The sequence below is a fragment of the Neltuma alba genome, unplaced genomic scaffold, assembly GCF_004799145.2.
Source record: "Neltuma alba isolate B1F8T4 unplaced genomic scaffold, ASM479914v2 tig00010758_pilon, whole genome shotgun sequence".
In the NCBI taxonomy this organism is placed as follows: Eukaryota; Viridiplantae; Streptophyta; class Magnoliopsida; order Fabales; family Fabaceae; genus Neltuma; species Neltuma alba.
This window is the reverse complement of record NW_021635583.1, coordinates 148,991-163,110: the sequence shown is the minus strand read 5'-3', so window position 1 is coordinate 163,110 and position 14,120 is coordinate 148,991. Positions and strand designations below refer to the sequence as shown.

Here is a 14,120-nt window from a genome sequence, read left to right as displayed (position 1 = left end):
AATTGCTACTAGTGATCACTAATAATCACACGCTGAGACTTTTGTAAAGTAGTAGTAATAAATAAACCTGGGTCATTGTGATTGACGTTACAGCCAAAATTCTAAAGTAGTTACAAACGATATTGGTTGCTTTGTCTCTAATTAATCATATGCAATAATTAATTAATACTTGATCCCCCCTCCCCTGGGGGTAATAATTAATTACTGTCGATTCTCCGATTCCATATAGGCTGAGCCAAGCAGGTTGGGTTCTGTCAATAAAGGACGGTGGAAAGTTTTGATAATAAGGGTTTGAAATTAAAAAAGTGAGTGCTTTGGAGGGAGACATGGTTGGAGAAATATATATGAAGGGAGATATGGTTGGAGAAATATAAATGGAGGGAGACAATAGGTAGCAAAATTGTGCAGAGCAGGTTCTTGAGGAATAATAATACTTGGCCTCTATTTGCTTGTCCTTTTCCCCCCTTATTTTTTCTCACCTAAAAATCATTATATGCCATTCTCTTATGTCTAATAGTGAGTTTGAATTCTTCTTCTTCTTTTTTTTCTAATTTTTTAAATTAACATATGATATACAGCTAATAACAAGATGCGCTTGAGAATAAAATACAATGTAACTTATTGCTTTAATTTTATAAAAACTAAATAGCTAATTTATATAAATTAAAAATTTTAGTTAAGTTAGTTAGTTGTTTTGTGAAAAAGTTGTATAACTAACTAACAAGACGAGTGATACAACTTTTTCACAAAATAACTAACTAACTTAAATAATAAATATTTTGATTAACATGTATAGCTAATACAAATAGTTTGAGGAAAAAATAATAAACATTAAATGTAAACGAGACTGGTATTTTATAATTATAATCAACTTGAAATTTTTAATTAATTTTTATATTTAGAATTTGATAAAGTAGTTTTTCATCACCCTAAGTGTTGAGCTTTGAACTTGTCCCTATGTGAGATTATGTAAGATACTTTAAAAGAATCCATACTTGATCCTTGTTAAGATCAAGTATGGCTGAAAAGTAAGGAAAGAACTATCATATTAATTAAATAAAACTAAACTACATGGACAGAAAATCATAACTTATTTTTTCAGCCCACTTGACATCACGTCGAAATCAAATTGAAGTCATCTATGGGTAGTGTGTATCTCAACCATACCATACCAAACAAAACTGAGCAAAAACTAAGTTATACTATAGGGGTGTTTGGGTAACATCACAAGTGCTTTTGAAAAGTGTTTTTTCTGTAAATCGAAATAAACTCCTCAACATATTTATTTTGTAGACCGTGAAAACACTTTTAAAATTATGATTTTGATTCTATCCAAACACTCCTTATATAGAAGTAATATGGATATAACACATAGGAGATGAGAAGAAGAGAGAGAAAGAGAGTCCCACCACACGTGGAATGTGAATGGGAATAGGAGGGACAGAAATTGGGAGATGGGGATAATGTAGTGAATGAATGTGGGGGAGATTGATTAAGATTAAAGAAAGGGGCTTCGAATTAGTGATATGATTAACACACGCAGATTAGAGACACATGAACACACCTGAGAAATAAGAGTGGCTCCATGTGTAGGCATTGTGGGAGGCTCTTCAACTGTTCACCTTTTTTCCTTTTCCCATCAACCTTCTTCACTTTCCCCCGACACTCCCCCGACACTCCCCCGTGTCATTCACCATCCGGAACCACCCCAATAATAACCCCCCCCCCCCAAAAAAAAACATTTTACTAATTCTATTGTCGTGCAAATTGTTAATCAGGATCCAGCAAAAAAAAAAAAAAAAAAACTCTCACAATGGCGGCTCAACCCAACCTGAGAAAACATGTCAACACTAAATTCAAAACCTTATTCAAACGTGACGAGTAACCTTACCACCAGGCAACAGCTTGCCGTCTGAATAATGAAACGTGTGAGGGACATGGTGTTTGTTTTAATGTTGCCGTCTTTAGAGGGTTATGACTTGTGATATGAGTTGATTGTGTCGTGGAAATGGAAAGTGGTTGGGGGGGTTTAATAATGGAGGGAAGATGCAGCTTATAATGGGCTACTTGAGCCAATTATGCGTATTGTGTTTTGTAGGGAGCCATAATATGGGCATGTACTACTTTGTCACCAGAGTCCCAGAATTGTGCTGGCATGCCATCATCACTTCATGTTTCCCTCTTTCTGCCTTCAATCCCTTCTAGCAGTATTATTCTTTTAAAACTTGCCTAACCCAAGCTGTAATTTCACACATGCTTTTAATTCTTTTTTTTAAAAATAAAATATACATCCTTTTTTAAAATAAAATAAGGCTGACGAAAGATTTTTTTAAATCTGAATTAGATACTTGAATTTAATCGACGCAATTTTGGGGGGGGGGTTATTTCTATGGAGCCTATTCTCATCTATGGGCGTATATCTTTTTCTTGGTAATTCAAGTGAAATACTACCTTCGATCCTAATTATAACATCCCGTTTATGTCTATAAAGAGGTCTTATAATTAGAATCGGGGTAAAATAACTTAGGAGATTCCTGTGGTGGATTTTTTCTTCCATTTGTGAGGGGTTTGAATTTAGACCTTTATTTGGATAACCTGAACTAGTCATTGTGTGGTTTCGGTGGCAGCTGTTGAGATTTTGTTTATTGGATCAAAGATACAAAAGGACCCAAAAAAAAAAGCACGGATGCCTTTCATTCTTTGTTAAGTAAGCGCATAGGGCCTTCATTTTCAGAAATGCGTGTGGATAAGTTGTTGGCCTCACGTATATTCTAACCCATTTAATACATGGACAGGCCCAGAGAAGTCAGGTCTGGTATAGGTCTAGTAGGATTATTATGGGGAGTTTGCTACTGATTTGACAATTTATTGAAGAATCATAATAATTATTGAAAATTAACCCCAAAAAAAAAAAAAACAACAGGAAGAGAACCATTACATACAATGGCTGATTTCCTTTTCATGCCCATATGCAATGGAGTCATGGTATAATTATTATTATTATTATTATTTCGAACCAAACAAGGCTAAATTTTGAACATAATTCCATGCATATATTTTTAGAAAGACAGTTTTAATTGGTTCGTTGTTGCAATTATTTTTGTTTAGCTTGAACCTTGAAGTCTTGAACAATACCACATGACCCAAGAAAAAGTCTCAAATGGAAAATATTTATTTATATTTCTCTATCTAACATGCCTTGACATCTACAGTTGTTGGGATCTGGTTTTTTACTTCGGAACCAGATTTGGCCCATATAAACCAAAATTAATTTTCATTTTCAAAGTTGGTTAGGAATTTCAGAGATAAGCTGTCTTGTTTATAACTTATAAATAATATACTAGTATATTGTTAAATTCTTTATATCAAATATAGATTTTAAGGCTTAAATCTTAGACTGATTCGACATGTGCATGATATGCATTTCATGTAGATTTTTTTCTTAATTTTTTATAGAATTTTTTTTCAACCAACAAACCTAAAAATGTAAAAGGAAAATTTCCCAATTGGCCCCACGTATGAGGTGAAGCAGCCATCAACCGTCCATGGCCCCAATTCAGATAAGGCGGAGATAAGCTTCTCGTTCTCATTCTTTCCCATCACATAATTCATTTTTTTTTCACACAATATATTTCTCTCTTCTTCCATTTGCACCTGTCCTTCCCAATCTCTCACGCCTCGCTGCTTCTCCACCACCCTCCCATGGCTGCCACCGCCACGTCCGCCGCCACCTCTTACTTCTTCGGCACGCGTCTCACCACCAACAATCCCGCCTCTGACTCCGGCAGATTCCACGCCCTGCTTAAGTTTGGTACCAAAAAGAAGGCCGCCCCGCCTCCTCCGCCCCCCAAAAGGGCGCCGTCCAATACCAAACCATCCGGAGACCGGCTCGTGTGGTTCCCCGGTGCCAAACCACCGGAATGGCTCGACGGAACCATGGTGGGAGACCGCGGGTTCGACCCATTTGGGCTCGGGAAACCTGCCGAGTATTTGCAGTTCGACCTGGACTCGCTGGACCAGAATCTGGCTAAGAATGAGGCCGGAGATGTGATCGGAACAAGAGTGGAGACCACAGAGGTTAAACCAACGCCGTTCCAGCCGTACACGGAGGTGTTCGGGTTGCAGAGGTTCCGCGAGTGTGAGGTGATCCATGGAAGGTGGGCAATGCTGGGAGCACTGGGTGCCTTGGCCGTTGAGGCATTTACTGGAGTCGCATGGCAAGACGCTGGAAAGGTACTGTTTGTGTCTGTTCAAATGTTTATGTGAAAAATTGAGTACACATGCCTACCATTCTTTTCAACCATTGAAATAGTCAAACGGTTGGTGATCGTTGATCAAATGGATCTTTCTCCAATAGCGTTATTACAACCCGTCTGTGTCGAACTAATAACGATGTTAAAACCTGTGATTAAGTATTTGATTTCTACTTATGAGAGATTGTGGGATTAGATGTTGATCTTTTTAGTGCTGTGTTGCTGTGAGTATTAAGCAAATGACAATATGATATCGTCGTTATGGTCCCCATATATGTGGCGGTAATATGCCTTGAGGTGCTTTTGGCTGAGCGTGGCTTATCGTGGTCCACTTGCTTTCAGTATGAATATCACAATGGTGCTGAAGATGACTGTGACTTCTGTGGACAACAACGATGAAGACAAGCTTTTTACGATGTTGTTTACGTTATTCCATACTTGCTATTATTTTTCTCTCTTTTAAATTTCGCTTCAAATCAGAATTCAGAACCGGACTCTTGCTACATTTTTTCCCTGTTGCTATTTCGCACGAAGACACGAAGGATGGGGCTTACTTTAGTGGAATCGCTTGTGTGAGGGTCCCATAATCTGATGTTTTTTTCCTCTCCCACATAACAAGGATGGAATGTGGATAAATTGGCTCAATTTTCGAGGAAAAATGAATGGTTTCTGAACACTCTCGAGTCCTGAGTCCTGACCGCTTCTTTCATTGGAATTTCTCTGTTTCTGTGGGTACAGCTAATTTGAACTTTAAAATTTGCTCGTGATGACTCATTTTCTTCCCATAAATTGAGTGTATATAAATTTCAAAGATCCATGGTGCTGCCAGTTTTTTTTGGTTTTGCTTAAAAGTTGAAATGTTTGTGGCTTTAGGGTGAAAAATTAAAGCCAGACTGACATTTTTGTCTCCCCCATAGTGTCCGGTTGATCAGTAGGAAAATATACCAAGTTTAATGGTTTTGTTCTTGGTAACTGCCCTGATCAGGTAGAGCTGGTGGAAGGGGCATCCTATCTCGGGCTTCCTCTTCCATTCTCATTGACTACACTGATCTGGATTGAGGTGATATTGATAGGCTACATTGAGTTCCAAAGAAATGCAGAACTTGACCCAGAGAAGAGGATATACCCAGGTGGCAAGTTCTTCGATCCCCTCGGCTTGGCCAACGACCCAGAAGAGAGGGCCAGACTTCAACTCGCAGAGATCAAGCACTCCAGGTTAGCCATGGTGGTTTTCCTCATCTTTGCAATTCAAGCTGCTGTTACAGGGAAAGGTCCCATCGCTTTCATTGCTACCTTTAACAAGTGACATCACCTTACTCCCACCAATGAAACTTCCATAGCTCGATCCTTCTCTTCCACTGAGCCGCTCACATCGCCTGTGCTCCCATTTCAATTCTTCTTCTATACTCCCCCCACCTTGAGAACTGCTCTGTGCAATCAATCAAATGTTGAGTTAATGTACTCTCTCTGTTTTTGTATGATGCTGTATGTATTCTGTTTTTGCACTGTACTCCATCATGATATGGTATAAGTTGGTCGTTTGATGCAGGAAAAACAGTTGAGAACATTAGTCTCTGAGAACTCAAATTAAAGATGTTCATACTGAATAATTTGTGTATACGTAACAGTATAAATTGTAATGATAAGCTTATAATAGTTATGTATCTGGAATTTGGTTAAAGTGAAAAGGCACTTTCAGATAAACTTATATTTGCAGCTGTCATATATAGCTGCTTTTATCTGCATCATCTAAGGCGATTCTTGAAAGTTGATGTTCGATTTAGGAAGCACAAGAAGCATGAGCATAGAGAAAATTTCAGCTGACAAATTTGTGATATTTGCTCAGCAGAAGCACAAAAAGCAGAATATTGTTATGAAGGAATGGAGCACAGGTTGGAAAGCACATAATTGAGCTAATTCATGATATTGTTTTTGACAACTCAAATGATTGTTTGTATTAAGGGAGAATATCGTAAGTCACAAATAGGCTATTAAAATGGCTGTGGGCACTTCTTGGTGAATCCAAATATGGTTTCATTTTTCTTTCGAGAAATTTATCCACTGACGGAAAACAATTTAATAGAAACTATGGGCTTTCTATTTTTTTTTTCTTGTTCTTAGAATAATTTTATAAAATTATTTTTTAAAGAGACTAAGTGACAATTTTGGCAAAAGTTTTCACTCAGAAACTTTGAGTATCCGTAAGTTTTTTTAAGAACAAATTTATTTCAAAAGTTTAAAGTCGTAACGATATTATCTTTTACTAATAAAAGACTAATATTGATTTTAATAGTAACATTGACCGTTAATTTTTTTAATAACAAGGCAATATAGCTATGTTAACAGTTAATGTTGGTCTTTTGTTAGTAAAAGATAATATTATTATGATTTTAAACTTTTAAAATAAATTTGTTCTGAAAATAAATTTTAAGTCAAATCCCTTCGTGCGAAACTTGCGTGTTATTTTGGAAAGAGAAAAACCAAAGTCGTCTACTTCCCCCTCATTTTTTAAGGAGTTTCAATATCTTGTGTTTATCTCTAATATTATTTCCGATTCTTAATATAAGAGCTAGTTGACTAATTTGAGTAGATTAAAAAATTAGTTAATTAGTTATTTGTAATAAATAGGTGTTATTTTTTCTAAAATATCTTTACTAATAAAATATATTGACTCAATCGCCCATTAATACAAGGATTACGTTGAAAATAAATAAATAAATATGAGAGACGAAATATATTAGGATTTTATATTTAGAACTAAAATAAAAGTTAAAAGACTTCTTATATTAAGGACCAGAGGTAGTATGATTATAATGAGTTTTTTTTTTGGGGACCAGAGATGATTATAATGAGTTTTACATATAAACTATTGTCTTATTTTTATTTATGGCATAAAATTTATCAAAAATAATTTATTAAGTTTTTGTATTATATTTGTATGTTGTAATTTGGTTTCTCAGGCCCAAAATTTTAATATTTAATTTTCCTCCTTTCATTTTAAAAGAGCATACCATTTTTTATGTACAAATCATTCGGTACATTTGATATCTTCAAAATCAAACATTATCCTACTAAGATAATTCTTCTTGTGTAGATTAAGTTCAAAACTTATACTCTAGACATTTTTCAAATAATTTGAATAGAATATCCGTCCTTTTTCATGAATTAGTCAGCTGTTGTTGCCGGCATCTTCATATTTATGCCACTAATGATTGTGTCTTTAGTTAAAATTAATACATTTTTTAAAAATTCATTTTAATGCCTTTTATGTCTTCGTCAATAATTTAATGTAATAATTTAATCAATTAGTTGCATGAGTCACCCACACACAACACACGTTACAATTGTTAAAAGTTTAATTTATATATTTGTATAAATAATAACTAAACGGTAAGAAATGATATAGTTTGCACGTGATTTTCTGTTTCATTATTCGTAGCACCTTTACGAATTTGAGAAGATTATGAAGACTAAATCACAAGTTTAAAAGCTAATCACGCATCAGGTTTTGTTTAAGCAAGCAACCACTCGCATAATAAATAATTGAAAGCAAATAAAATAAAAGAAAACCGTGCTCTCGACGTCTTGTCAGATTCTGCTTTTACAGAAGAAACGATAAATGTGATAGCTTCACCGTCCACATTTCTTGCTTCATCGTAGCATTCCCGAAGGGAGGTAATATTCGTCGATTTCTTTTCTTTTCTTCTTTCGCATCTCGACTTCCATTGTGACGTCTTGTTTAAATTAATTGGTAATTCACGAATGACGTCTTCATCGCATTTGATCTCTGGACGATCTCTAATCAATTGAACTGAATATTTTCGCTACGACCCTTTATCTAAATCGTTCTTGACCATCCCATATTGCGTAGGAATTTCATAGAGTTGTTCTCTGAGTCGAGATTCAAGTCATGGGGAGGTTGTTTGTGGTCAATCTTGAGGGGAAGATCTATAGCTGCAAGCACTGCCGGACCCACCTCGCTCTTGTTGAAGATATCGTATCCAAGGTTTGATCGCTTTGTATCTTTTAATGGTAAATGTATTTTTCTTCTGGGATTGTTGTATAAGTGATTGATTTTGGCCAGATTGTCGTTAATCTATCAATTTGATGACTTGCTCGCTATCATGTGATAGCCAAAGTTTTTACGTGGGGGCATTTCTTAGGTACCAAAAAAGAGTCTTACTATGCGATTGCATATGGTCTTATACTTGGGTGTCCATCATATGTAATTGAGGGTCGTTGATGTTTATTCAATTGCATTTTGGTACTCACTCAGATTCTGTCAATGTCTCTTCTCATCTTCTTAGGAGTGGAGAGCTTTACCTTCTGACAATTCTGTTCAGATATCTTGGTTCTTTTTTTCCCAGTGACATTGTGGCTACTTAATCTGCAACGGCTAAAACGTGCCTACGTTTCTCAAAAGCTTACAAAAGCTTATTGCGTCCTGTTTCATGTTTTCATACTTTCAATTGTTTTCTTTTACTGTCTACACTCATGGACTCAGATGATGTGATTCGCAGGCTCCATTTCTGGAATAGAGTATATATTTACGTTACTTTGCATTAATAATAGGAGGAAGCGGACAATTTCCTGGTTTTCTTTGCAAATGTAGAAAATAGTCGTCCTCTGATTTTCATCTCTAGTCAACGTTGACATGGCTTGTTCTGCTGTCTCCGCGTATTCTGAGGATCGGCTATAAAATACTACTTAGAGTTTCATAACTTCATGCTTTTAGTGAATATAATTCATGCTAGTATTGTTTAATAAATAAAGGAGTTTACTCCTGCATTCATATTTACATGCAGAAATGTGCTCCTCGTATAGGTAACGTTTTTTTCCATTTTATTTGATTTTGAACCTGTTTAATATATTGGTTAGAGAAAAGTTAAGCAGCAAGTCCATATGATGAAGTTCAGTTATGCCATAATCTTTGATTTGCACCTTCATTTTTCTCGCCTTCGACTTTTATTTCTTGGTTTTCTTTCTTTTGGTTGTGTGCGTGAAGTAGTGTTGTTAACTTGATACCATTGCTTGGATCCAGCAATTTTTCACTGGACATTGACTACAATTTTGTCTGTGTTTTATTCAGTCTTTCCACTGCAGACATGGGAAAGCTTATCTCTTTAATAAGGTGTAAGTTATTCAAGACTCTACTCTGGGTTCCTTGTCATTGGATGATTATCAAGCAAATGAAACGAGCACTCATTCTTTTCTTGAGTAAATTACGCAGACCTTTGGTCATAGACACTAAAGATTGTTGTGTCACCCAAAGGGAGCTGACAATCCATGTATCAGTTTTCCGCTCCTGAGTAATGGTCATAGACAGTTCAGAATACAGTTTATTAATTATCTTGTTTGCCTTCTGTATGTCCAGTGGGTGATTTCTTTCATTGTTTCATTTAATGAGAGCCTATCGATATGTAAATCTTATCTGCATCACAACAATGTACGAAGAACAGTGCATAATTGCTATTAGTCTTGTTTTACTGCGCTGTCTTTAGTAGTATATCGGAACTCAATGACAGACATGGTAATTATGGTTCTTATAGCTACAAAAGTATATATTACTGTTGCCTTTAGACCTATAAAGCTTCAGACGCGATTATATAGCTGTTGGTTACGTTCATGGATGTGGTTCAAATGTTTTATTCTATGACAGAGTGAACGTTTCTGTTGGAGAAAAGGAGGAGAGAATGATGATGACTGGGTTGCATACTGTGGCTGACATTTTCTGTGTGGGTTGTGGATCAATTGTTGGGTGGAAATATGTAAGATTTGGAGGCAGTGTTTCAAAAGTCCCAGACTTTGATTCACGCGGTTTTGCCTGTTTTTATGTAGCATTGAGTCACTCTGATGGTTTGTTTCAGGAGACTGCCTATGAAAAAAGCCAGAAGTACAAGGAAGGAAAGTCTGTTCTTGAACGGTCAGTAGCAATGTTGAGTGAGGAATAAAAAACCCATTACTAATCTAATATGAAGTCAAGTTCTTGTGTTGTTGCTATGTGGTGGTTTAGACGAGTTTTATTATTGGGCAGGTACAAGGTGTCTGGTCCTGATGGAAGCAATTATTGGGTCAGTCATGAGGCACATGTTGGGGGAAGTGATGCAGATGACGCTTAATCATCTCCAATCTCCTACTGTTAATTGTACATTCTCTAACCCGTGATGTAATCCTTCAATGAATGAATGTGGATTTATCCGGGCAATTGTGCATTTTGCCCATTAACTGTCGAAGACTTATGAACCTGATTGTTGATTCTGCTATGAAATTAATGTTTCAAAGTTGTGATAAATCTTTTTCTTAACCTTTCACATTGGTAAATGGTAAATTATTGATATAAGTAGGGCCTGCCATTTTTGAAGCATTCACAGATGGAAAGGGGTAAAAAAAGCATTGGCCTGCCTTTTCTGACTTACGAATGTGGTACAGTGAAGTGAAAAGTCGTTGGGAAGCTAAGGAAACTTCATTTAAGTTTAGTGAAACTTGGTTTCTTTAGCCTATTGAATTCAATATCACCATTGTTCTGGAACGCTGTAAACAACCTGTTGATATGCCAAGAGCTTAGATATTTGTCTTAGCGTAGAAATGCATAGAAATGGGTAAACTATCGTTTCTTAAAACAGGTGGCTTGATTGTGCTGTCCCTGCCTTCATTCTAAAAATTTCTTACCCTTTCGAAACCAAAAAATAATTATATTTCGACTAAAATGCCCTCATCTATATGGTTGATATGTGATAAGGCTTGTAATAAGTTACTGTTGAAATCAAATAAAAAGTGTAGCTACATGTGTCTAGCTCGAAGTAGGGTAGTGTGGTTAGCGTCGGGCCTGCATTCGGTGCTCATCACTTGATGAGCACCCAGTGCTCATCAAGTGATGAGAAATCTGGACCGTCTAGATCTAATATTTTTAAATAATTATTTTAAAATAGAAAAAATTATTTTTCAAAAGTATGATAGTTAAGAGATTATCTTTATTTTTTATTCTATACCTATTAAAATAATTATTTTTAAAAAATAAAAATAAAAATAAAATAAAATCTGGACCGTCCAGATCCGATCTGGACCGTCCAGATCCGATCTGGACAGTCCAGATCCTGATGAGCACCCAATGCAAATCCGGTTAGCGTCTAACTCTCTCCACATGCAAAGTAATAAAATATTATTCTTATAATTGTTAGATTCATCTAAAAGTTTTGGGAACATGTTTATACCTTTTAGTGTTTAAAATAACAAACTTAAAAAAACTGTTGCATTATAATTTACTAGATTTAAAAATGTTTTGTTTTATTCAAAAATGAGTTACAGTTATTTTTTAATTTTAAAAGAAGAGATCAATGTTTTATAATTAAATATAAAACCGTTTAGTCAAATAATTAATTTAATTTCGCAAAGTGAATGAATATGATTATGTTAGTCATCTAAAACTGTTTTATTACTACCTCTGGTCCTAATTATAAGAGCTAGTTAACTAATTTGAGGGGATTAAGAAAATAAGTTAAGCTAGTTATTTGTAATAAATAGGTGTTGTCTTTTCAAAAATATCCTTACTAATCAAGAGTGTTGATGAGAACTATCATTATTAGAAGGATTATCTTAGAAAAAAATACATAAATATTAAAGACAAAATGAATTAAGGTTTTATATTTAGGACTAATATAAAAATCAAATAAGGTCTTATATTAAATACCGAAAGTAGTATTATGTTATGTTATGTTACCAAAAGCATAAAACCATCACTTACAAACGGATAAGCAGATATCTTTTATTTCACCAAAACAAAAAGATGTCTTTTCGTTCAATTATTCATTTGTGAGAGATTCCCCAAATTATCAACTGGTTCATAAATCATAATAGTAATTTTTTAGTAAAATACTCTGACTTCTACTTTACCCTATTATATAGGCTTCCTATCTATTTTAAAAACATAAATTTAAGTTTAAATCATTAATTTTGTTAAAAATATTCTCAGAAGATACTTTTTTAATTAAAATTTATATTAAAATATTTTTATTTACTAATTTACTCTTTATAATAGTAAATCTCTAAATTTTGACTAAAAAGTTTTGAAGAATTTAAAATTTTTTCCTTTTCCTTAATCTTATTTTTTTATTTTTTAAATAGTTATTTGTTTAATGTTTTTATATATTGGCATAGAAATTTAAGTAATTTAGTTAATGTAGACATAAAAAACCTTGAATGAAAATTTGATTAATTTTTTAAGTAAATATATAATTGACTAAATAAGTTATAAATGTTTCTAACAAAATTTTTATTTAAAAATTTAAATTATAAATTTAAATGATTTCTATAATACCTCAAACTTAAATCATTTATATTATATGATGAAAAATATGTATTTATTTTATTTTTTAGCCATTTAAACAAACCTAAAAATTTTTTTATTATATGTGATGAAGAATTAAAATTATAAAATTTTATAATATAATCAAAATTATTAAATTTTATTACATTTAACAAATTTTTAAAATAGATGTATTAAAATTATTTTTGTTGTATCAAAAATTATTTTTAAAAAAAATATAAATGTCTAAATAAATTTTATGTTAATGAGGGGTATCTTGATAAAAAAATTTTAAAAATTAAACTTAATTGTCAGTTAACAGTTATATAGATGAAAATAAAATCTCAAATATATAAAATTTGTGTATCATACATTTTAATTTTAATAAAAAATTTTAAAATAAACAAATTCTGTAACTTAGATAAAATAGAGAGGTAGTTAAAGTATTTTACTCTAATTTTTTTGGTAACTAAATCATAATAGTAATTTTAGATTTGAGGCATTAGTGCCGGGAGTCCATACCCCCTCCAAATATATCAATGCCATTTCCAATTCATCGTTGACTTTCAATTTATCGCACGGGCCCCACAGAGAGCGGACGGAGGCATTTTTAAGGAAAAATTGTAATTAAGTCCTAGTCAAGAAAATTAAATATAAAAAGATTTCTTGAAATTATGAAATTATTCTGAAGTTTTAAGGGACTTTTTTGTAATAAATTTTATTTTTTAATTATTAAATTACTCTTTTTTTTAAAGTTTACATTGACAACTGAAAGAACAGTGGTTGACAACTTAGAGTATAAGGATTAACAACTATTGCAGCTGGTTTGACAACTTAGGGTGTGATATACAGAGAAAATGTGTTGTCAAACCAGCCACGATAGTTGTCAATGACTGCACCCTAAATTCTTAATCATTACTCTTTCAATTGTCAATACAAACTTAAAAAAAAGAAGAAGAGTAATTTGGTAATTAAACAAATAAAATTTATTACAAAAAAACCCTTTGAAACTTTAGAATAATTTCATGATTTCAAGAGATTTTTTTGTATTTAATTCCATTAGATAGGACCTAATTGCAATTCTCCCCATTTTAATCACATAAAATCATATAACTTTTTTTTTAAACAAAAATTTATATTTAAATGCTATTATATTTTTTATTCTTAATATAAAAGCTAATTAATTTAATTATTTGTAATAAGTAAGTGTTATATTCCTTAAAATAATCTTGCTAATTTATATGTATTAATTAGAATTATTATTAGATGAAACATTTAATATGTGCAGCTATTACAAAGACTATGTTAGAAAACATGAATAAATATGAGAGACAAAATAGATTAAAATATTATATTTAAAATCAAATTAAATGTCAAATTAATTTTTATATTAAAAGTCAAAAATAGTACCAAATACTCATATTTCAAAAATTAACTATATGATTGAAAAACTTTACATAACAAATATAAAAATTTTTATGTAAACATTACCCTATGTTGTATATCCTTAATTGTTAATTTTGATCACTCAGTTAATTTTTTACAAGTTATTTCTAGAAAGAAGG

The 14,120-nt window shown here is 33.0% G+C and overlaps 2 protein-coding genes across 3 annotated transcripts; both read left to right on the top strand.

Annotated features, from left to right (window-relative positions):
- The first annotated feature begins 3,605 nt into the window (after positions 1-3,605).
- Positions 3,606-5,941, top strand: LOC114758850 (chlorophyll a-b binding protein CP29.3, chloroplastic-like). The gene is made up of 2 exons (XM_028947939.1): positions 3,606-4,233; positions 5,239-5,941. The coding sequence occupies exons 1-2, from the start codon at positions 3,703-3,705 to the stop codon at positions 5,557-5,559; spliced, it is 852 nt and encodes a 283-aa protein (XP_028803772.1). The 5' UTR covers positions 3,606-3,702; the 3' UTR covers positions 5,560-5,941.
- Positions 5,942-7,851: 1,910 nt separating this feature from the next.
- On the top strand, positions 7,852-10,564 carry LOC114758824 (protein yippee-like). Of its 2 annotated transcripts, none has more exons than XM_028947910.1 (6): positions 7,852-7,928; positions 8,125-8,259; positions 9,343-9,386; positions 9,913-10,021; positions 10,121-10,176; positions 10,288-10,564. In XM_028947910.1, exons 2-6 carry the CDS (start codon positions 8,164-8,166, stop codon positions 10,370-10,372), a joined length of 390 nt encoding a protein of 129 aa, XP_028803743.1. In that variant the 5' UTR covers positions 7,852-7,928; positions 8,125-8,163; the 3' UTR covers positions 10,373-10,564. The 2 variants fall into 2 exon arrangements, with proteins under 2 accessions (XP_028803743.1, XP_028803744.1); XM_028947911.1 differs by having other exon boundaries at positions 7,879-7,928; positions 8,136-8,259.
- The last annotated feature ends 3,556 nt before the right edge of the window (positions 10,565-14,120 follow it).